A 24,737-nucleotide genomic window follows, 5' to 3' on the forward strand; every position below is an offset into this window, starting at 1 on the left:
AATAAATTTCCGTGGCTCTCTAATTTTCTTTTTTAGTATTTCTTTTAGTGCGTTTACTGAAATGCGGTTGAAATTTCCAGGGTGACTGATTTTTGTGGAAAGTCGGGTTTATCCCCGGTCATTCGTAAAGCTTTAGGGATAAGAAATTGGATATCTAGTTTGCAACGAGATACTCTAATCGCTCATTCAGCATGGATGAAAAATTCTCACGATCCATCCTAAGCCGAACATCCACCATGTCGGCCAACCTTAATACCATGGACTGCGTAACGGGAGCTTCTAATTAATTAAGCGACCACGTGCACAGATAAAGTGAATTTTCTTTTGCTCCGTTTCAATGCTAAGAATTTTATCAGTCCTCCCCTTCGCCTGATTACTTATCCCGTTCAATCAACCGGAATGGATCTTGTTCTCGCTTTAGTAGCTCCATCAATTAACCAGGAATTCTTTTGTTAATTAATTTTGTTTGTACAAAATGAATCTTGTTTTTCTTTTTGGAGGAGGTGAATTATATCGGAGTCATTCTGTACTCACATAGCGTTCGGAAATTGCGTATTGCGAATCCATTAATTAATTATATGCGTTCCTGATAGATATGACGTGTTTGTTGCTTCTTGTATGAGTCACTCGAGAGACGAGTTTCAAAGACAAGTATGTACAGTCTGATTTAATTTGAATCGAAGAGAAAAAAGTTCAATGTTGACCAAAAATGGAATGAGGAAAGTTAATGTTCTTGTCACCTAAATTTGCCAAAATAATGACACCCAATTAATAGAATTTTATTAAGAAATTTTGGGAACAAACTTGAAAGCTTTTCTTAATCTTTTCAAGCTCCTTCCAAAAACGTATTGAAAAGCTAAAAAAAATTAGAATCCATAGATCCTCATTAATCACGATTATCTCCCTACACTGGAGAATCTGCTGTACCATTCGATCCATCAACTTTCCATTATCTTCTCTTCTGTTTACCACATTTCTCCGTAAATGGATACGAAAAATATTTAATCATCGTCCTTCCATCCAAGAATATTTTTAACCAGTCCCAGGATGATCGTGTGATGGTTGATTTAAAATTCAGTCGTATTAGCAAGAATACGAAAATAAAAATGTTAACACATTGGATGACTTAAGGCTGACCTTCGTCCTTCTGTTCATTGAATCGTCCGACCGCCTACTTTCGTGCACTTGTCGTGATCTCATCCCTGAATTCCTTCTCTGGTTATGTTTTATTATGTTTAATACACCAGCTATTAATAAGTATTGGTACTTTTCATGCATTCCTGTCTGATTACAAATTTTCCACTTGTTGAATATTTGATGCAGTGTGAATCACGAAATAAGGTAATTGTCTAATTTATGGTATGTTAAGTTTCAGAAGCTTCCAGGGTGCAAATTCTATTCCCAAATATTTATTTAAAAATTTTTATCATTTTGATTACCAATATAATTACACTACTACTACTAAATTAGTAAAATTTTAATAGCAAAATTGTGACTTCAATTAATTTAACTAATAAATTTAAAATAGGGGGCTGTAATCTAAAATTGAGAATAGTCAGCTCACTGCACAGTGCCTTGCCATTCTATTACGGGCAACCGAAAATTTCATTTACTGCTTCTTCAGCAAAATATTGAATAAGGCGAGTTTCCAGGTACACAAAATGGCCCAGTAACTTCCCCAATTTATCGCGTTGAAGCCCAAGTGACCGAGCAGCCGCATTCCCGCCAATCGGACGTAAAAATGAAAATGCCTAGACGTCTCAGAATGCGGATACAATAACGTTTCTTCCTACGATCAAGCGGCTTGAACGGCAGTAATACACGGTACACGCCCGTAAAGTGAGTCACGGTCTGTTCCTCTGTACAATATAATAACAGTGGAAGCCGGAAGAGGTTTTCGTTATTAAGCGTTTCGAGAGCTACTGATTTATCACTTACAGAAGAAGTAACGTTAGAAACAGGCACGTCACTTCTGTCACCAAGTTATTAATAAACGCCATCCTGTCGTTGCCACTGTGCAACCATGATTGATCCACCGTTCACGTCGTCTCGTGCGCGCCTTTAAAATTCAAATACCGTACGAAAAAATATCGAGAGGAAATTAAGCGTGAAGCGATCGGCTAGGCGTATGCATATTTCACCGATTCAATCTGAATACATTGTATACCAACTGCTGGCGAACATTTTTGACCCGATATCAATTCCTAACGGTTTTACGAGTATTACCTGGTTCGCATGGCTTCACTTTTATGATAGAATGCATTTACCTTCGACTCTTTTGTTACGAGCCTATTTGGCCGTAAACTGTTCTTAAATTATGACAAGAAATTGTTCATTGAAAATGAAATTGTATAAATACAAGTGTCATTGATTTCATCAAATATGCAATTGTCAAAGTTAATAAAAGTTTCTAATAAAATATTTATTTCCAAAGATACGATACAATTTACCTTTTAGCGAGCTTCAAAATATTTCTCCTTTGTCCAGAAGCTACCAAATTCACCGGTAACCCTTTTCGTTTAAGTTTCGTTCAAGCACCAATACGAAATGACCATTCTCGTCGCGTAGTTCGTCGAGATCGTTAAGATAAGTTGAACTTCAACCTTTATCAACACTTGAACCTTCGAGTCACTTGACCGGACCGAAATCTCGATGTATGTACCGATGTGTCGAGGAATTCAAATGGTACGCGTATCACTGGGAGAAATCATGGGTATATTTCATTCGACCGAGTTTCTTCATCGAAGTGGCCGCTTTCGAGCGGAAGCCACAGATTTCTCTGCCACAAAGGCAACCGGACACGTTGACAAACCGAGAGAAACGAAACGATTGCCAGAGGAACGAGAGGACGCGTCTAACCGTACGTCCGGAGCGCGTGGCGTGTGCGCATCGACTGCTAACTAACTTCGCCCGACCAGCATCGAGTACGATCTCTTCTCTGTTTCCCTCTTTGTCCCTCCGAACCTCGTGACCCCTCTACTATCGCTCTCTTTCGCGCCTCTCTTGACGATTCATTGTTTAAATAAAATTAATAATACAAATTTCTTCTCTCCTTTATTCTGATCTATTTTGAAAAATATCGATCATTTAATGTTTCTCTCTACTCAATAATTAATTAAGCAAGTTAATTACCATAGTGAAAATGGACATTTGTTGCAAGACACTTCGATGCTCTAATTATTTCTTAAGAATAGAAATAGCTAATTTTCAAATTTCAAGCTTCCTATTTGCTATGTTATTTGAAATGATATTTTTCTATTGTTTTCTTTTAATTATTCAAGTACGTGTAATTTTGTTTATATGGCTGGGCTGTGGTCATTATGGAGAAACGACAGATTTATCTTTATTTTTTCTTGTCTTAGGCAACAATGAGTTGAGTAGTTGAAGCTTAAAAAGGAAATGAAACGATGTTTGGTTGTAATTAAGTTGGTTAACGATAAAGAATCTGCAGAGGCGTTCGAAACGACAGCCACCTCGTTGCATTTGGAATGCGGCGCAGCAGTTTTATAAACTTCTTCGACTGTTCTCGTGACGGAAATCGAAAGCAGACTTCTCTCGCCCTTTTCGTGGCCGAAGTCGAGATCCCTTTTCTCTTTTTCCCTTGATATTCGACTCCTGGACGTGACTTCAAAGGCTTTTTCGTTCGTGCTCGTTTCTAAGCGAACAGTAACTATTCAAGAAAATTATGAAAATTGGAATTCTCACCGTTTCTTTTTACCGATGGAATACCATATCGTGGAATTCTTGGAATTTATTAGATTTCATAAAATCACAGGTTCGAAGAATTTATCAACTTTGCAATTATGAATATCAATATTGGAAATATAAAAATTTGGAAATCATCAATTTTGTAAAAATTAAAATTCGAAAAATATAAAAATTCTAACAAACAAACCATTGTATAGCTTTTAAGGATATTTGAAAGGATTTTTGAATTACGTCCACGAAATGGTGGGATGGTACTTTCCCTCCCATTTGTTCCTTTTCCCTGCATTCTTTCAACTACCCTTGTGCTATTTCCTCGACGAGTTCGTAGTTCGTCGTAATCATAAAATTCTGGATGGAACTCGTGGAACAAGTGGGACGACCGTAAAAAAACACGATCCTCATGCATTTCGACTTGCAGTACCATCCGATTGGTTGAATTTTCTCGAATACCTTATACGTACCCATGGTCAGAGGCTCATTTCGTACAATGCTGTCTGCCGAATCGTTTTAACTCATTTTTTTTTTCACCATTTTGTAGATGGATCGATAAAACCCAGCCGTAAATTTTTTGGAAGAGACTCGAAGACCGGAATATTTGATTTTGAATCTGGTTAATTTTTTCTTTTCAGTATAAAATGCTGAGAAGAGGAAAAAATGGTACTTCGATATTTCGTTATACGATGAAACTAATTTCCATATTTGAATAAAAAAATAGAAGAAAATATTTTTCAGCTCTTTCTTACTTGAAATACAATTTTGATTTCAATATAAAAATAACAGCTTCGTTAATTGCAAATGTTCTGTTCGTTGAAAATTCATTTATTTAATTGATAGAGTTTTACGTCGACCACGTGTTACAAACACGTAGGCAGCGGCGTGTGCTCAGTTAAAATATCGTTTAATTAACGCTGGGCTGGACAGAAATTTGTTAACCAAAATGGCTCTTCTATCGTATGTATTAAACAACAATGAGCGTGAATATCACAAAGCGACACTGTAATTAAGCAACAATATTCCGTGATCAAAGTATCGAGTATGAATAAAGCTTCTTGATAGTTTCACGGATTTTTATTTCAACTTCTTGGCATCAAATCTTACGGGAGTTTCGGTTTTATCTTAAAACGAGTTCCGCCGAAACTGTAACAAGTTTTCTCGAGCCAGAATCAATCGATAAGGTGGAAAACTTGGCGAATGCGAGGGAAGAAAAAAAAATAGCCTTCATCCCTTTCTGTGCGTGCTTCCGGAGTCTGAGAGGAAAAGATGAATGCTACTTCGAGTTAAACTTGAAATAGAGCTTTCTTACGTGTTTAAAACACCATCTTTTTTTCCAACTTACTCAGTTCAGCAACAAAATTTTCCAAGAGATTTCAAAGGGTAAAAAGTCTATCACGATTTCATGACATAAAAGTTTCATGAAATTACACTTATAGTACATCAATTTAAAACTTAACGTTTCTCGAAAATAACAGCATAAAGATTTCATAAAAATTCTTACTACAAAATGGCTGGCTTGTAAATAAAAAATACGTACCAAGTTATAAAGTTGATTGTTACACTGTCTACTTTGACGAAGAACCAGTATTTCTATATTAAAGATATTTAAAAAATGCTTATATAGTTATTTTTATTAAATTCTAAGCTTTAAATTGATATATGACAAATGGTATTTTGTGATACTTTTCTGTCATGAAATTAACGTGCAATTCCAATGACACTTGAAAAGAATAATCCTATCAATACGATAATTAATAAATCAATATTCCACACAATCTACCGTGCAACAATGCAATCAAAATCTCAGCATGCATAAATCTCAATAATTCAACGATTTCGTATCAACTTCTTCCCAATCAGGCGGGAATAATAGGAACAGCTAACGACTTTCCGCGACGATATCGACTTGCATATTAGTCCGCGTCGGGTCCCGAGGAATTCGCGGTTGCAATTTGCGTATTAATGGGGTCCCGTCGAGGTAGCTGCGTTTCTGACTTTAGGGGGTGATAAACGTATTTTATGGGCGGGATCCGCAGCGGTTTCTCCGCCGTTGCAATTAACGGTAAAACACTGGTGCACCCCGTGTGCATCACTGCGCTTGTATGCGTTTCGGTTCACGTGCATAGACCAGGCACCGACTACGCTAAATAAAAACCTAATGGTTGGCACGACGAACGAAACGGGGATCATTTTCATTTTTCCTGGTCGCGCGTCTGGATCGTGAGAAAATGCTGAGGAAGGTGGTCTCTCTACCCCTCGGGAACATTTAATTGCAACCAGGAAATTATACGAATTGTGGAGTGCAATTTCTTGTTCGAGTATAATGGTTTAAACGGGTCTTTTTGTTTTCCACTGTTTCAAATTAAATTATACAAGTCGGAGGGTGTCTTTTTGTATACGACAGTTCAAAGAAATTTTTCTTTTTCTCTTAATATTTAATTAAGGGCTGCAATTTTTCACCGCGTTTCCCTCTTATCCTTTTTTTTTTTCAATTTATTTTTAATATTCCGCGGTGGTTAGAGAAAATATTGAATCGCATATGTTTTCCCAACCGTTTGAAAACTGATTTACCTCCAAAGCCGCCGGAGAACGTAAATAATCGTCCAGAAGCATTTTACAGGACAAAAGAAAGGTAGAACGACACCGGGGAAACTTTTAATCGAAAAACTTCGAACAATGCGTCCTCGTTGCTTTTAACAATAAGTCCAATTCAAAGCCGGACTCGCGGTGCCTCCTTAAACGTTTTATTATTCCATAGACTGTTCGAAATGTGGCGACTTTGTCTTATTGATTATCGACGACTTTAATGCCGTGATTATTTGCTTCTCGCTACGACTGGAGATCGGTACGAAAGACGTTCTAAGAACGGAATTTAATTAATGTTTCTTTGGCAACTCGACGTCGTTCTTCGACAAATTTCCTCTTTTGAAAGGGAATTCCATTGTTTCGGTGTGTTTCATCGAACGATAAGAGTAATAATTTTAATTTAAGTTTCTAATTCGAATAGCATTACTCCAAGAATCTGCAAATTTTCAAGATATATATATTTCGAATATAATTATCCAAGTAATTTGAAACTCCCATCACGGAGTATCAAATATCCAGCCCTAATTGCAATATAAGACACTTGATGTTACCCAATATTACAAGCAGATAAATCAGATTCGAACTACAAACAGGAACTCAAACAATTAAAAAGAATCCCTCGATCAACCCCTCGTTTTCTAGTCACGTTGTTCGTCAAAATCCAATTTGCTTACACACTTCGATATAATCATCCCTGCACACGACACCAATTAGCGGGAAAAATATAAAAGAAAGAAATTAATTAGCTTGGTAGCAGGATGAATCTCGTGGTCGATAAATAACAGAAGAGGATAGGAGAGGGAAAGAGAAAGACGAAAGGGGACATAAATTCAGGGCGGAAAAATATCCTGCAGCTCGTTGTATCGGGCATTTTTAAGCGAAAATACGGCAACCGTGTACCCTCTCGAGAGGGGACAGCAACGAAGAAAAATGTTGTCGTAAAACCAGCGTAATGAACACGAGGCGTCCAAGGTGGGAAGACACGGTGAGAAAAAAGGGTGTAACACAGAAACCGTTGCTACTTTTTCTTCTGCTTCTTCGTTGTCGCGTATATCGCGCACGATATTATCCGTTTCCGATAAAAGCGTCCCTGAGAGGACATCCGTTTTGTATCTTTTTCTTGCCACGAGAAGCACAGGGATTCGGCTGGTCCCTGGCTCGACACAAGTTCAATAACCCTTCCCGATGTAATTTCGAACCTGCTTCGAAGTTCAGCTTTTTCAAAGTCTTCCATTTCTCAAATTCATCAAATTTCACAAAGCGATAAAATATCGGGATCATTAAAAAGTGTAAAGATTGTGAATTTAATCCATTTAGGATTAGTACGAGCGCAGATATTTTTAATGAAAGTAACACAACCACGGTATTCGTGCTTTTAATCGCGGCTAAGATCATAGTTCTTTGAAAAGCTGAAAACCGTCGGGTTTTTTGACTGGCGACACTTTGGAAATGTTAAAGCTTGTTCACTTTCCATCCAGCGACGATTCAGAAACGTTTCTCAACAAAGGTGCTTGCGCAAACAAGTCTCGACCGTTGTCGCCGCAGCATTTACCCCCGTGGAAAAGACTTGAAAGAGCCGTTCAAAGCCCGCGGCCAACATCTGCCGCACGATTGGCTTGGAGAAAAGTGGAAGAGGTTGTTTCATTTTGCAAATTGGAGGCTGAAGAAACATCAAAAGACACCCTATGACTGTCGTCACTTTCACGCGTGTAACCCTTCCGCAGATTTTCCTGCGCTACGAATATTGTTCGCGATAGAGAATTTCTTTTTCGAAATAGAGATTTTAAGTTTCTCTAAATTTGTGATTTCTGAACTACGTATATCCCTGGAATGTTGATATATTCCGAGCAAGAATATTCTATTTCCATTTATTTTTAACGAAGAGAATTAAATTTTTAATTCAACTCCACTTGCAAACCTATTTTCCTAGAAAAACGACGAAACAATTCAATTACACCCTTACCTCTTTAAGTCGAATAAAAACAAAGACACTAAATCTTCCTTCTGGAACTCGGAAAAAAACTTTTTCCATTTATCTTTCGTTCAAAGAACCTTATATTAAATTCGTAATGTCCAGCTCGGGGGAAAAAGACACACGGGTTAAACAAATTAAAACGTGGACTTCGAAACGCGAGATCGCTTGGTTAAGAGAGCGAAGGGAAACAAAGGGAACGAGAAGTCTAGCTTCCGGAGCAGAACGGAAACAAAGGAAATGGACGAGACCTGCTCTTACACCGCCTTAATCATTAAATGCAGATCCAAACGGGACGGCGATACAGCGTCGTTAATTAGCGCATGTTCAAGTGTCCTGAGGATACTCGTTCAATCGATACACGTCGACCAGATGCTTCGTCGAGGTGAAATGGTATCAGTTAAATTGGCTTACAACAGAGATGTACCTACTTATCTTTCGGCACTAAGGTTTATTTCCGAGGATAATATAATTGCCAAGATCAGACGAGGTAATATTATTTGGTTCAAGAAATAAAAATAATATCATAGACTGGATCTCAGGAAGATTCAAAAGGAGAATTTCATAAATATCTCGATTTAATTTTAACGAGTTTTTAAAGATTTGTATAATAATTAAATATTTGATAAAATTAATAATAAGAAAATAGCATCATTGCTAAAATTATGTAAAAAATGAATTTTGTATAAGAAGATATTTAGACTGAATATTCTCTTTCATGTCTGAATTAAAATTAAATTACATTGAAATATATCGCAAAATAAATTCACTGCATAGCGAGTTCGTTTAATGTATTCAGCATGAAATATCAGACACTCCAGTTGGTCACGTTTTAATTAATATTGCCATGTGTAATAATTTACGATACAAAAGCTCTTTACATTCCTCATCCGAGATCAAAGTTCCCGTTCTCTAATTCATAATTAATCTCATTAATCCCTTTACAAATTCACTCTGCAAATATTACAAAATTAAACTATAATCAAAACAAGAAGATCTCTACAAATTAAGAAAAGAACCTTTTAATTACCCCAAAACAAGAAGAAAAGAAATAATACCAGTTACAAATCTTCCAATAGCTCTCATAATTTAAACAAGACTTGAAAAATTCACCTGCAACCACGTTTAAACCGATTACCACCTCCTATTTCCAGACCAGGCAGCAAGAAGATTAATTTCTCTTCTCTTCTCAAACGAAAAATAAAAAAGGAAGATGTAAAAATCGTATCGATTGTCCAGCTGATCGCAGTGAACGTTTACATCAAAGAGAATGCACGAGTGGTTTTCAATGAAAGGAAAAGATAGAACAAGTAAAACCCTTTAATATTAAAGGGTTACTATATTTGATGCTGCCTGGTTTAATGACGTTGAAGAGGAAGTTCCTGCTTTGGAAAATGTTTGTTCCTTTGACTTAGCAAAACGTCCACCGTTACATCACCAACCGAGCCAGCATCTTGCTAATTAATGCAGTTTTAGTTGCACGTTTAGAGGGAAAGCAAAGCGTCTCTCGCTTCTCATTTCGGTCGACGTCGCTCGAGAAGCTTTCGCCTTAACGTATATAACTCGTTAGCCATCTTAATTCGCCATGTCTTCCACTTTGGATCTTACTATGCTCGCGACTGTTTATCTTTCATTTTCTTGCCTAATGATAGCTACGAGACGCGTTGCATGATTAAACAACTGCCACGCCGCCTTCGAAATTGCACGGTGCAACGTTTAATTAACGCGCCAAGTGTTTGCAGCGAGAGAGAATTAATTTGCAAAAAGTCAACTAGCGTAATTATTGATTACAAAGGAGAGTTAATTACATACTTTTTGCGGTGATGTAATGACATTTTTTAAGAATAATGATAAATGAAAAATAATTTGCAAAAATATAAGATTAATAGAGTTTAATAAATCAGAGGAGAAAGAAACGATATACCCATTCTCTAAACGTTGCATAATAAACATTTCACAAACTATAACGCTAAATTCCCTATCGAGAACCCTCCAGCGTGGAAACGATAATACCGAGGAACGCGTAAAAAGGCTAAAGCAAAATAACTTCGACGCTCTGAGGATCGTATTAAAAAAAAAGTTCAATAAACTGTAATTTCCCATATCGGCTCCAAGCCGCAAGGGTGCAACGACATTCTGTCCCTCATTTTCCTGTGTATACGAGCCTTATATCGGTGAAACGAGATTCGAAACCATGCACGATGCGAACTGATCGAAACCCTATCCGCTTATGGCAGTATAAAAGAGTCTGTACATTTTGGTGTGACCATAATTACGCTACAGTAATAATACCGCAGAATTGAATTGAAATTGTATAAAAGAATCAAACGGTAACATTTTGCAGGCGTTCAGAATTTTCGAAAGGATTAAAAAAGATGCAATATTTAATTTCTCCTTATTTTCTCTTTTTCCCCTTGTTTCGAACGTCGTGATTGAATTGCAGAAATGATGCAAATCTGATGCCTATGGTTATTGTCATTACCGTTCCCATATAAATATGCACGCATATTAAGCAATGCAGTTTTGCTGCAACTATGCAATACCCCATCTGTATTCGCACGTGCGAATTCGAGCAATGTCCCCTTTACTATTGATCGCTTGGTAAACCCATGCCATTCCAACGATCATCGTAAATTTCAGACAAAATTCTATGGTTACCATCTGTTTTATTTCGAACTGCTTAAACGCATAATTAGTAGAATAGTAAATAAATTTTCATTCTACTCAAAATCACCATAATTCTACTAGAAGAGAAAAATGTCGGTAAATTAATAATTAATTAATATCATTAGTTGGTAAATTAATGCAAAGAAAGTCCTAACACTAATAAAATTAACTTCACATTTTCCTTTAATTAAGAAATTACTCCAATAAAGTAATGAATACTTAATTAAAACAAGAAGAACTTCATCTTCCAAGCGATTAGTAACCATTTTTTAACCGTGTCAATCTCTCTCCGTTCGCAAAAAAAAGAGAGAAAAAAAGTACAACCACCGAATACTTGATTAAATCCTCGAATTGAATTCCCCGCTGGGTTTCGAACGAAATCGAACGAAAGCAAGCCTGCGAGCAATTAATCGATCGACAGTTCGTCAAATTAGTGTCTCGTCACGGTCGAACGATTGTTTATCGCAATTTTTGCCAAGGTACCGAGTCTTTTATGCGGCTCGAGACACAGACAGGCAGACGGTCAGGATAATTAATCTCATTAGCGAGCAGAGAATCCGCAGACTAATGAGATGCCACCGCACGATCTTGCCTCGACACGAGTTCCCTGATATTTTTCTTTCGCGCCCCTTTGACACACCCCACCAGGCTCGACACCCACTGCCACCCTCTATTTTTTTAACGAGCACCCGGTTGCTCATTTAGTTACGCCGTTTTTCAACCACCGACGAAAGGAATTTTTAATTAGTTCCCACGTACATATATGATGCTAGACACTTTGTTGTTCGAGAAACGATAACAAAAGATTCGAGTACAAGTAAAAAAGAAAGTAAGCAATTCCCTATGCAATAATTACATAATTAAGAAATTAGCGAAATAAGAGAATTACATCTGGTATTCACGTTTCGTCCAAGCAATTTACCAGCCAGCAATTCCAGGTGGCAACGGTTGTCGCCCCACCCTGTATATCACGTCTGCAAGGTCTTGGGACACGTTCGAGGGGTTGAAGAAATGCGAAATTCCTCGTCACGGGCGAAGGAGAGGGAGAACTGTGGCGGCGGTAAAAAAAAAAAAAAGTAAACGGAAAAAAGGAGTCTGTGTGCCTCCATGTCCTTTCCACCATTTCCTCTCACCCCTTTTTTTCTCTTGTTCCTTTTTCCCTCCCCTGCTACGCGTGCTCGGTTCTTCGGGTCGTAGTCGATTCTCATTCATGCAAGAACTTCCAGCCAAGTGAATTTTGTTCCGCGGATGCAAAACGAGATGTAGACGGTGATAGAGCGACCTGCAGAGGGTGGCGCGGCTCTTCTTGCTTGCAAGAAGGTGAAACTTCTGATACGGATAAAACGAATCCCATGGAATAGCAATAACCTTTTTCCTGTCATCTTGTATCACTCCGTTCACCGTATCCTTTCATATTTGCAGTAAGCTTTACCTCTGTATCGTTTCATATTTTTGTAATAACCTTTTCTATGACATCTGCTCGACGCTATCTTCTTCCGTATCGGCTTATATTTGCAACAATATTTCCCGGATGCTGGATCGTATTTGTAGTAAGAACTTTTCTTTGATATTCCTATTATTCTGTTCAGATGTGTACCTTTCACCCTTTTCTATAGATAATTAAATTACACTATTAGAAAAGAGCAACTTACGATTAGAGTAATTAATATTCTCTTTTCAATAAAATGCAACCAGTAACGTATAGTTTTTTCAAATATTTTTCTTCAATGAAAATCTTTTCAACGACCAAAGAATCGAACTACCCCTGGTGAATAGTTACTGTTTCCAGCCTCCAGGGGCGAAAGGCAAAAGTACTCGCGGCAACGTTCCACCCTTTCAAGCCGCACATGCGACCTGTCGAAGCCACCCCCTCCGAGGCATATTCCTGCAGCAAGCACCCCCCAAAGGGACGCGCGTGAATGCACTTTACCAGCGAAATATTCTCCTCTTCTCGCCTGAAATTTATCGGCGGGACGACGTTAAGCCCCTTTCACGCGGAAAGCGGATTTCTTGTCATCTTTGCCCGTCCTCGTCGTCGTAGTATAACCCTTTCCTCCATCGCAAAAGAGTCGCGTCGATCCGTGTCTCGAGATTTACGAGCGAAACTTTTCGGTATAAGCTCAGCCTCTGCCCACCTGACGGTGTTAAATTCACTTCCGGTGGAGTAGCGCAATGTGCATTAAACCGACTTTTTCATTCTTTCAAAGAAATTTCATTGCTCCCTTGAAATCTTTTCGCGAAACACTTTTTAAGAAATTCAGAAAAGGAGGAGAAAATTAAATAGAACGACGAGGACTTTTATTGGGGGAGGGGATGGCAGCCTTATTTCCAAGTACGTACACATGATTCGAAACCTTTTATCTATCGGGGATCGATGATACTAAAAGGGGTGGCCAAGCCCCGAGGGCAAGAGTGGCTGAGAACTCTCGCGAAGAGAACTCTCGTGTAACGTCTTGATTAAGTAGTGGTTTACACCCTCTGGCGTGTAGGGCCACCCTCGTAAAACAACCCTGCCCTCCTGTGATTCTACTTAACGCGTTAAATGCTCGTATAAGAAAAGAACGCGTTATTTATACGTACGTGAACAACAAATTGCTATACACGTGGGGATCAATTTATTCGCGTTCAAGTGACTCGAAACTGAACGCACCATTAATTCTTCGAGTTTTTCAGACTTGACAGAATTTCTTTGTCCTTTCATTTTCAAGTTTTCCATATAATTTATTTCCAACCAAGATACTCAAGACAAAGCGTACAAAACTGGTCAATTTTATCTTTTTGAATTTACAATTTAAATTTAATAATTATCTATCGTTAATTGAAATTGAAATTTTTTACGACATTCAATCGTCTTACACCGACGTTTGTCGGCTCCGAATGAAAAGACATTCAACAGTCTTTCGCTACACCCGTGATTATTATTTCATACAGAAAATTCCTATTCATGAAAACGCTGACGGCTACCGCCTCTATGGATGCAGATTACATCGTCCTGGGAGGTTTTTTTCCCTACGAATATATTCATTTCGATAGAAAGGGAGAGAGCTGAATGCTGCTGAAGGCGTTCTGATAAACCTGCACTCCTTATTCTTATTAGCCATGAATACAAATGAACTAATTTGACGTGAAAGCACGGATAGCGTGTTCTTTATCGTAAGAACAAGTCCGTGCGCCTTTTCATCGCGTCGTACGGGAAGCTGTTAGTATATCGTTACGTGCGTTAAGAAAATTCAACAAGCTTTTTAGATAATGAAGGATCCCTTGTTCGTCGAGTTCGTAGACTTTCGAGCATTACCATTGTTGCCTATAACGAGGCAAAATTAATTAAACGTATCATGATTCGAAATTCTATGTTCAATTAATCGCGTCAAACCTGATTAAACGGAATCAAGGAAAATCGAATAACATATGAGAGTAACACGGTTCATTAATAATCAACTCGCGGTTCAACGAGCGTTCGAAACGAATTTCGTACGGTTCGGTTTAATTTTCGCCCGGACACCGGTAAACTTTATCGCTGCCACTAATTACCGCTTGTACTTCATGTTTATTAATGTTGACGTTAGCCGGGCGCGAGTTGGCGCGTGTTTACGGGCCGGTCCGTGCAAACGTTGCGGTCGCATGATAATGACTGAATCCGCGTATTTATGAACGGGTCAGAATTCGCCCGGAAATTTCTCCTATCAAAAGACCGTGTTTCCGCGTGACACCGAGGTACCGCCGGATATTGCCCGGGGCTTGACACGTCGGCACAGGGTAAATCGGGGCCGGTGCACGCGTGCTGCTGACAGTGACCGAACAAGTTTGAAAATCTTGTCGCGATCGAAAAGTATTTATTTATTTCTATAATAGGTAAATATACTGGACGAAATTGAAGTATGAAATAATTAAGGAGGTAAAATGTGTTGAATTTCAACCCCTTAACATCCACCATTCGGTATCTCAACGTCCAGACAATTTGTTTGGGGATTAAGATCGTGTTCTCTGGACGCCTCAATCGTAGAATATAGCGGGGAACACAGCAATTTGTAGCACACTGCTTGCCCAGAGGGAAATCACTAGCTTGTGTATACGTTATGTGCAAAGGGGGTGGATGGGTGTTGAGAATGATAGTGTACAGACTGTAGTAACAGGGAGGTGTTAATAGCTCGAGGTAGTACCACGTCGTGAGTTTGGTGCTTAATATGATTGACAGCACGAATGGGTAATTAACGAGCGAGTCGCTTTCACGTGCAGCACACTCGACGGGGTAGCATATTTAGTGCGGCCATACTTGCTTCCATAACGTTGTTATCCTAAGTTTAATTACTGTAGCCAGATATTTTGAGGAACGTTGATCTTCTGTTTGTCTACAGATTTTAGGGGTCCAATTCAATATGCATATATTCACAAATGTAAATCAATTCCAGAACCCAATTTTCAGTTTAGAACATTTCTAATAACTACATCATAAATTGATGATTTTCCTTTATTTTTAGATTATAGAGGGTTAATTATTCAGCAAATTGTTCTTTACATCTTTGGTCGAATGGAAAAACGAGCGAATTTCTTCGACTAATAAAGAAATCTTCAAAGCGGACTCTATGCTTTCAGCTTATTCAACCGAGCTCAATACAGACTCATGCCCTTAACCTGAATTTTTAGTCCAATTACCTTTTAAGCTGCAGGTCGATATGGAACCGGAAAGAGTCCTGGCGTGATTGGTCACGGCCAGTAGCAAAGGTGTGCCCGTGATGAAACTCTTCGACTTGGTCACTAATTGCTTTTGCACCGCATAGCTACGGGTCCGCCGCCGAAAAATCGGCGAATCGAGGAAACTATCGTCGTATTGAGGCATTTTATCACATATTACACTGAATAATCAATTCTTGAAACATCGATTCTCCATAGAATTCATCGCACACGTATCCATTATCTCACTGCGTCTATTAAGCAAAGTGTTCTTCATCTTCATGTTGCACTTGCACTGATTTAATGACAATAGAGTTTTTTCATTAATTTCTTCACTCACATTGTTTGTTTCTTAACTTCATTTTAAGATAAATTTGTAACATGCGATTGGTTTATTGAACTATGATCAGGTTTCTACAGTTTCTTAACTGTTCCTATATCAGAAAAGATTCATCATTTTAACAACGAGAAGGATTCCATGTAAAATCAGGTATTGAAATTAAACGAAACGCGATGACAGTACATCTAAATATAAGTGAGATGATACATTTAGCTGCCTCGAGTATTATACCAAACTAGAGTACCCAGACATATTCGACTTCCAGGATATCTATTTTAGACGAATCTTCCGTTACGATTTCTTGTCCGCTTCCTAGTTTATCCTGCACTATCATACATGCCGATGTTTAACGAAGTAAAAGTAACCCCAAATCTTTAAAATATTTTTGCCCACCCAGAGTCGCTTGAAGACATAAATAACAATGGCCATATTGAGAAGAAAAGGCGAATTATAAGATACCAGAAGAGAATTTGTAAAGAAACAGAAGAGGAGAGTTATTGTTAGCTAAGATCCAATAATAGGTAACTGGTTGATAAAAATGCACTGAACAAGAAGGCAAGGTACGTCTACGAGATCCAAGAGTTGGCCAAGGTTCCATCAGTTTTCACGACAAACGATCAACGATTACTGGAGCGAAAAGTCCACCCCTTTACTCCACCTATCACGATTCTACGTCGCTTTTACTGTTTTCCGAGCAACGTGTATGATTCTATAGGAGAGCAGGAGGTCGATCGTGTAACTCGTTCCACGCTGGACTGGGCACAAGGACCACAGTTTTTCTGGCTTGTTTGTTCTCACAAAATTATCGAATTTTATGCACACTCGGGCCTTTGACGAAGAAACGAAACGTGACCTCGTTGGTTGGTTAATAAAATAAGTGTGAAACGAGTAAAAAAAGAAATATATGACGTGGACACAGTTGTGATCTCTATATTACATATTTATTAAAAACTGCATATTTCGAGCTTTCGAATATCAAAAATTACTGCAGAGTTCGGAATTCCAGATTCATCGCTACTTTCCCTAGGGAAGCCTGATTTGATCGCGAACTTCAATTTCTAATACCTCGGCGTTCCAATTATTTAACGTACTCGAACGGCCTTGCGATCATGCAAATCCACGAGAATTTCGTACCCGGTTGAGATTTCCTGATTAATAATAATTAGCACTGATGAACTTGCGACCCAGTTACGCTCGACTCTTCCTGTCGCGCCCAAGGCGCTCCGTTATTTTCGGAGTTCGATGGACCACCGCCGATTCGAACGACTCAGCTCTCGAAATATCAAAATTGACAAGAAATGGATGAATTCGAACCAAGAGATTCAATTACTTATTAATGAAACGCGGTTTGGTCCTTTTAATTCCAAATGAAAGGAAATGTGCATTCCGCGATTGCATCGATGCATAAAATTGCATACGCTTCTTTTGTACTCAAAACAATATATGCAGTTATTAAGAATATGCGAAAGATTATCATCTTTTGAAGGCAATTTTTTTTATTAATACTTTAGAAATGATAATCATTTGAATGACGAGATATCTGGTCTTGTTCGATTAACACGTCCAGTGTAAATGAATCGTAACGAAACAGACGACTTCACCTCCGAAAATAAATTCAACGGGTTGCATGTAAAATTTTATCGTCGACTCTCCTCCTACCCCTCTCTCTCCCGCACTACGCTATTCGTTTCAATTTCCCTTCGCTTTTGCTTTAATCGCGGTGTTCCGATGATTACGAAAATAATCGCGACAGCAGCGTTCGAAAATTTAATATCGAATATCCCGGCGACGGTTGGCGAATAAAAAACAGGGGCATGTTCGCGAGCAGGGGTTGCGCTGTAAACGCTGTGTAGCGCAATCGAAACGTCGAAAATGAGGGAATATTTAATATACGAGTGAATTGCAATTAAACGGTCTGCACGTGAAATTGCATTCCACGTTCTTTAACAATTGATTACTTGGCTGAATGAAAACAAATTTCGAGTGAACTCTTGCAAAACTACCCCTAGGCTTTCAATATACATATTTATCCAAATTTTCAAACGGTGGAAAAGTGAAATTTTCTATTGCTTTCAGAATCGAATGTCCGATAATTTCTTTGAGAGACGCATAGAGTGCGTCGTTGGTCTTGAACGTATTAAACCGCTTGTTCCGCTAACTAATCGGGCCTTGATCGTTTATTACGCAGCATCTACGTTCCGTTTGCTCCAGATCGTCCGGCATATCGCGATCTGGGTCGTCAAGAGCATCGCGGAGATCTTTTAATCTCAGACTTTGCGGAAAAATACAATCGATTCGGTGAAACACCAGCATCGTTCGTTTGGCAAGCGGATATCGTGTCCGTTCGACGATACCGAATAATCTCGTCTGCTGTTTGCTCAAATTCGTCGATTACGTACACGTTAACGAATTTCGACATCGAAAAATGAATATTCATTGACGATAATTTAAAGGAAATTTGGTCTAATTTGAAGAATTAATGAGATCCAAAGTAATTTTAATTAAAAAATGATTATTATAAATATCCTATATTATCACAAGAAAAAAACATTGGCATATTTTTTTCCATTACCTATGATTAAAAAACAGAATTTCAAAACACTTTCATTCACTGTTAAACCTCAAACTCAGCCACTGTTCTGATATTAAACGCTATGATCATATCGATTGATAATAAACACAGTTTCCAATCGAATCAATTGATATCACTGCTCGAGCTAAGCACTCGCACACTGGAAACATTGAAATTCGATCATCGTTTATTTGCATCGAAACACTTCCTGATACGTTTCTACAACAATTTTATCCCCAGGTCAACGAACAAGATCCAACATTCTCTAAATTTTGCGAGGCTGGCTTCGATTTGGTTCACGAATCTACAAATCACTCACCGAGGTAACAGAGAACTTTACTCTTCAAGTAACTGGAATACGAAACGTTTATCCCAGAGTTCTGAAGTTTCTGATCGATCCACCAAACTCTCGATACAGTTGAAAAAGCGAAGATAATATTTGCCTTCAATCTTGGAAACCCTCTATCGATTTTTCATTCCATGAGGTTCAATTTCAAGAAGAGCGTTATCGAGCTTCGGAGTTCCTCAGTGATCTTCCAAATCTTTGATGGATTAATTAATTAATATTAATGCGATATTCATTTTTTCTATATCTTGGATAATTTTAGGAATTTGGAATCGAAGAATCTTGCATCAAACTCGCTATAAATCTTCCCATCAACCTTTATCCAACAAACAGTTTCTCAGCTTCACTTTCACATCATCCTCCAATTTAACCCCTAATCAATCACTACGATATCTCCGATCTTCATCACTCTCCACTGACAAATACCGGTACATAATGTTCGCTTAAAAAATCACGAAATTCCAATGAGCAACACACAGAAGCGACGCACCAGGGAATTCGCAATTCCGGAAAATTTTCCTCGAATTTCCCGTCGCTAGAGCCGGTGACCGCGTCTGGACGGTCACTTTCGTCTACGGTGATCGCGAAGGCGTAAATCTGGTGCGGGTATCGGGTTCCAAACAGGTATTTTGCTCGGGAAACAGAGGTGAACCGTCGTCGTCACTGGTGTACCGTCCGTCCACTGTACCATCGTCCCGGTAATATCTGTGACTTTGGCCGGGAAAGAAGGCTTGTCTATTTTAACGGGTCAGAGAGAGGAGCAGGCAGGCGAGCAAAAGTCTGCAAGAGGGAAGGAGAAGTGTAACACTGACAGTACGTAAAAGAAGGATGGACGACGATGAAGAGAAAGAGAGAGAGGAATTTCGAGAAGGGTTAACAGAGGAGAGGGACAAAAGATCTCGTACAGAGGCAGACTCACTTATGCTCGTTCTTTATTTCAAAGATGAAAGAGAGAGATGAGACGAGTGGGAGTACGGAGGAGCAGAGGAGGAGAGACACAATTTATTTGCGGACCCCTGCAGCACTGTGTCAGCATACGACGCTCGGAAGAACAACTTTTCTTCTTTCTTCTTTTTTCGCAATTCTATCTTTCTTACGCTGACGATGCGATGAGCATTGTCATTGCCATTGCACCGTAAATTGGATTGACTTTCGTGAGAAAACGATCGTGGAGATTTCAGTTCCCGGAGGTAAAGTGTCCACTTTTCCTTTCTTCATGATCTCCGATGAAGGGTTGTCTCGAGTCAACCCTTGGACAATGGAGTTGGAAATTTCATGCAAAATTGTAATTGCACGTTTAGTATTCTGTACTTTTATTTGTCAATTTAATCTTAATTTAATCTGAATTACGCTTTCAAGGATGAGTAAGAATCCATTATATTTGATTTGTTCTTATTTGCTGTCGTTATCTTTGCTACCACTTTTTCATGGAACTCTGTTCTTTCATAACAAGATATTGTATAATTACACGGTTACTGCATTTATTCGCTTTATCGAACAGTTCGAAAAGTAATTTTATTTGTTTATTGATAACCTGATATTTAATATCAAAATTCTGTATGAAATTCAACACTGTCTACCTGTTATCTCTTTCTGCATTTTCCGAATGGCAAGCTTTACTTTATCACAAGGCAAGAGAAAAATTTGTCTATTTTATACCGTACACGATAGCGACACCACATTATAATATAAAACACTATAGTGATGTTTCATGTTATCAGAATGAATGTAAAAAACAAGATAAGCGTACGGTCTGATGAGAAATACGAAGATATAGTAGAAAACGGAGGAATGTCTCAACAGTTTTGTACTTGATCTAAATATTTGGCTTCTAAATATGCTGCCTATACGACGCCCAAGAAAATCGAACCAGACGAATAGCTCAAAAGCAACGTAATATTTTTGCACGCGTCGAATGAGAATGTGGGCCAGATAGATCATCTTTATTTATACGTAAATTAAAAATGGAAACATAACATGAGCTAAGCTCGCTCCCTTCCAATTGTAACTATTTTTTAAATTATAACAATTTTTTTACTGAAACTTTCAAAAGCATTAAAAACATTTAATAATCCTCAGTTTCTAGAACAGCTGATATTCCTTAATTCTTAGAAATCTTCAATTTCCTAGCAACTTGTTATTTCACCTTCAACACATTGAGTGGCAGAAATAGAGTAATTATTTCCTAACAGTCTATATAATCTTTTGGAACAATCAAAGACGTTTTAGTTAATTGAAAACATCCTGAAAATCATCGAAAAATTAATGATTTTTGTATCCAATTTTATCAAGACTACTTTGTTTCGACGAGTGCAATATGCTCTTGAACTTTGATTCGAATTATTCAAAATAACAGAAACACCGCAAAACATTCACAAACTTACGAGCTTTGAAAATGAATCCCACGACCATCTTGATTCAGATCGCGATGACCAGCATCGATCCTTTTCAAGGATCCTAGACGCACTATGCCCGTTCACAATGAAAGAAGAAAAGCAGGTTTTGACGTATGAACGTTTCGCTATGCCAATTAGACAACGTGCTATCTCACGATTATCTCAAGCAACAACGATACGGTACGATAAAATACGATAACGAATGACTAATTTTCCTCGAGGAGAGACGTACTCCGTAGTAGGAGGCAAAAATCAAGGCGACGCGACGGGATCCCTATGGATCAACGGGTAAATTAGGATAAACCCATAGCACGTGTGTAGATCGGTTTTCGCACGTGGCCGAAGTTCCCTCTAATCCTCGTGTACGAGTTTGCTCGACGAAACGTGAAAATGGATGCATATTCATGAATCTACCCGACTGCTGAACCTCGTGCACCCTCTTCAACAACCACTGCAGCGTGGTTTCGATGCAGAATGGGCTACGTTTGACCGTGATTTTACCGTACCATCTAATTTTACGCTAATAAACTCGACACTGGATGTAAATCTACTTTCTAATTAAAAATAAACCGTTGAATGGAAAATGAATTTATACGTATCTTAATATTCTTATAAAAATCACCCTAGCGATCTCTATGAAAATTTGTATCGAATCTAACGTATGAAAAATGAATTTGTTGTAGAAAATTTCATTTTTTTTTTAAATATTTGCGATATTTTAAAACGCTCGTGTTTGTCGAATCACGTTTTCCCAATACACGTGACCACGTATAAGTAATCCGGAATGTTTTCTCTTTGGGACCACGTGTATATCAGCAAATAAAATTTACTTCAACCTCGGTCAACCATTGATTAAATCTGAAAAGTAACTATTGAAGTTACGGTTCGAATACCGTGCCACTCGAAAACCGATGAGAATAGCGTTGCAAAAGTAAAAGCAACTCGACATCAATTTTTATTCCGTACTCGGCGTGTGCTTTTAACGAATGCGAGTGTTCCATGGTGCAAGCATAGAAATACAAAAAAAAAAAAAGAAATGAAACATTGCTGTCGAAACGGAATCGAGATGTACGAGTTGAATGGAAATGTTTTTACGCGTTCGATCCAGTTCAAAGTTGCAACGAAATTTTCAACCACTAATAGACACCCTATTAGTAACGTGTGCTCGTCGATTGATGGAATGAAAACAATTACTCTACGGGTTTTTGTTTCCTTAGGAAGACTACGTACCTGGGGTCTGTCGATTGTGTCAATATAGAAAAATACAAACGGACAGGAAAATTCGTATATTGAGAGAATAATTGTCTTCTAGCAAAATTTCATGACATAAAAATATTAAAAAATAAGATTCATGTCAAAGAAATATTCTTTGCAAATTTGGATATATCCACAGGTCATTAAACAACGCTGTTTATATAAATCTCTCGCAAGAATTTTTAATGGATATAAACCATTTATATTTCCTGAAGGTTTATGTATGAAAATGTTCCTTTTAAAGTCTCTCATTAACCGTGTACATGTGTAAGCAAGCGTAAACAAGTTGGTAAGCTCCTAACGCGAAAACCCCTCCCGTAGGAAACATTTCCGTATTTTCAGAATGCTTGTTATTTCAGTTTCAGAAATACGTAATCTCCTTTCTGCCTCTGCTATTTAACGGAAGTTACTTGAAACATTTAGCGAGACATTAGGCAGTTAATATTAAATTCAACTTGAAATTAATTCCAGATAATTATTAGTCGTTTTCTGAAATCCTACAGCAATGTAATCTCTCTTACTCTCTTAATCACTTTCAGAAGCGCAATTAGCAGTTTAATTACCGACGTTCTTCACCCTCTACTCTTGTTGAAATATAATTGAAAGATATTCGAGTGATCCGAGAAAAGAACCATCTCTACGAGAGGGTAATAAAAAATTAATCGATATAAAAATAAAAAAGAAATTGAAATAAGTACTCGTAAGGAGTATTAAAACTACGCTTGAAATACAGATATTTGAAGAAAATGAGAAGTAATTTATTTATACAGTTGCGACTATCGCGCAATGAATTTCTCCGTGAAAGGGTTAATGTCGATGGATCTATTTTTCAGAAGCAACAGCCAGAACACGATGGACACGCTATGATTTCAACCAACAACAAATCAACTCGCATTAAACGCAATTACCCACCGACATATGACGTAGGGTAGCGAGTTAGTTGCTACTCGTTATCCGACAAATTGATCAAACTGCCTTTACTTAAGCGTGTCTGTCCATCAGTCGCCCTGCTGCGAGCTCGAACGTATCGGTTCTGATAAGTTGCACCTGTTATTGTACAATGTCTAAATAAAACCGCGACAAGTATCCACGTGATTTTAAGTATTCCTTGTGAATTCAAGATCACGATCGCGATAACTTTTTTCAAAAGCAATTTTTAATTACCATCTCCCCTAACATGATATTATTTTTTTTTTTCGACAAACAATTTCAATAAAATTTGGGATTAATTAATATTATGTAATAATTTTATTCAAAAGTGAATAAAATATCTATATCACGATTTAAACTATGTATCAGAATAGAGCCTACCAACATAGTAATCAGTGTGACCAACCACGCTAAATAAACAAAGGAAAATTCCCGCACAATCGATCGATCTCTCGAATCGTAGATTTTGAAACGATCTCGATCTTTCGAACATCGAATATGATCCCCATGGAAATACTGTCGCATTGATCATGGAAATAGGGGGGTAACTCTTTGTCTGAAGGGTGCGAACGCGGGCAGAAAACTCGTGACATGGGCAGCTGTTCGAATTACATTGGGCTCGCCCCTGGCGCGTGGACGGTTTATTGACACACTCTCCAGGCGACCGCGTATTATTACCAACGTGCATTCTCCATGAAAAGTATGGTCCGTTTTTCAAAAATGACCGTCGGGTCATCGGAACATGACCTCAGGGTCCGTGGACCGCGAAAGGGATATTCGATTCCAATTCAATTTGATCTCTCGAATCGATTTCTAACCCTGCGTGAAACTTTCGAAAATGTATGATGTTCAATTTCAATTTGTAAAGTTGAAAGGACGCGCGGAGCACTTCATGATCTCGATGAATCGAACGAGAGATGAAGCTGCGAACACTGATTTACCGAGCGGTTATCGTTCCGCTGATGATTAGCATTCGCCGAGTATAATGTTTGTCGAAAGATACATTTACATCTGTAAGGAGAATGTAAATGAGTAGCTATGATACATTACGCAGACCGGAGAAGATGAATAGAAAGAGACACGATAGAAGAGGCGTGCTTCGGGGTACACGCATATGCTTTTGACGTTTCGCGTCCGGTAGCGTCAGTGAATGATCAGCTCTCGTTAACATTTTAGATTGTCGCGACACACGATGAAACAAATGTTTAAGAACTTTCTCGCTCGGTAACGTTCACTTCGTGAACGAATAAAAACTTGACTGACAAAAAGAAAGAAGAAAGAAGAAAGGAACAACGGTCACG

The 24,737-nt window shown here is 38.3% G+C and overlaps 1 protein-coding gene across 10 annotated transcripts in view; it reads right to left on the reverse strand.

Moving 5' to 3' along the window:
* The window catches only part of LOC114871731 (guanine nucleotide-releasing factor 2), a 48,068-nt gene that overhangs the window by 23,059 nt on the left and 272 nt on the right, over positions 1-24,737 (reverse strand). For 5 of the 10 annotated variants that reach the window (XM_029177992.2, XM_029177986.2, XM_029177988.2 and 2 more), the window contains exons 1-2: positions 18,511-18,593; positions 15,581-16,032 (exon numbers count right to left, since the gene is read on the reverse strand). The exons of 1 other annotated variant lie outside the window; for it this stretch is intronic. In XM_029177992.2, coding sequence (XP_029033825.1) covers positions 15,581-15,764 — 184 coding nt within the window. In that variant the 5' untranslated portion in view covers positions 15,765-16,032; positions 18,511-18,593. Of the gene's footprint in view, positions 1-2,450; positions 2,882-15,580; positions 16,033-18,510; positions 18,594-19,346; positions 19,527-21,240; positions 21,347-24,737 lie in introns of those variants that run through there. 4 more of the 10 variants (XM_029177983.2, XM_029177982.2, XM_029177991.2 and 1 more) reach the window with 4 other exon arrangements.

Source organism: Osmia bicornis, chromosome 12 (genome assembly GCF_907164935.1).
Source record: "Osmia bicornis bicornis chromosome 12, iOsmBic2.1, whole genome shotgun sequence".
NCBI lineage: Eukaryota > Metazoa > Arthropoda > Insecta > Hymenoptera > Megachilidae > Osmia > Osmia bicornis.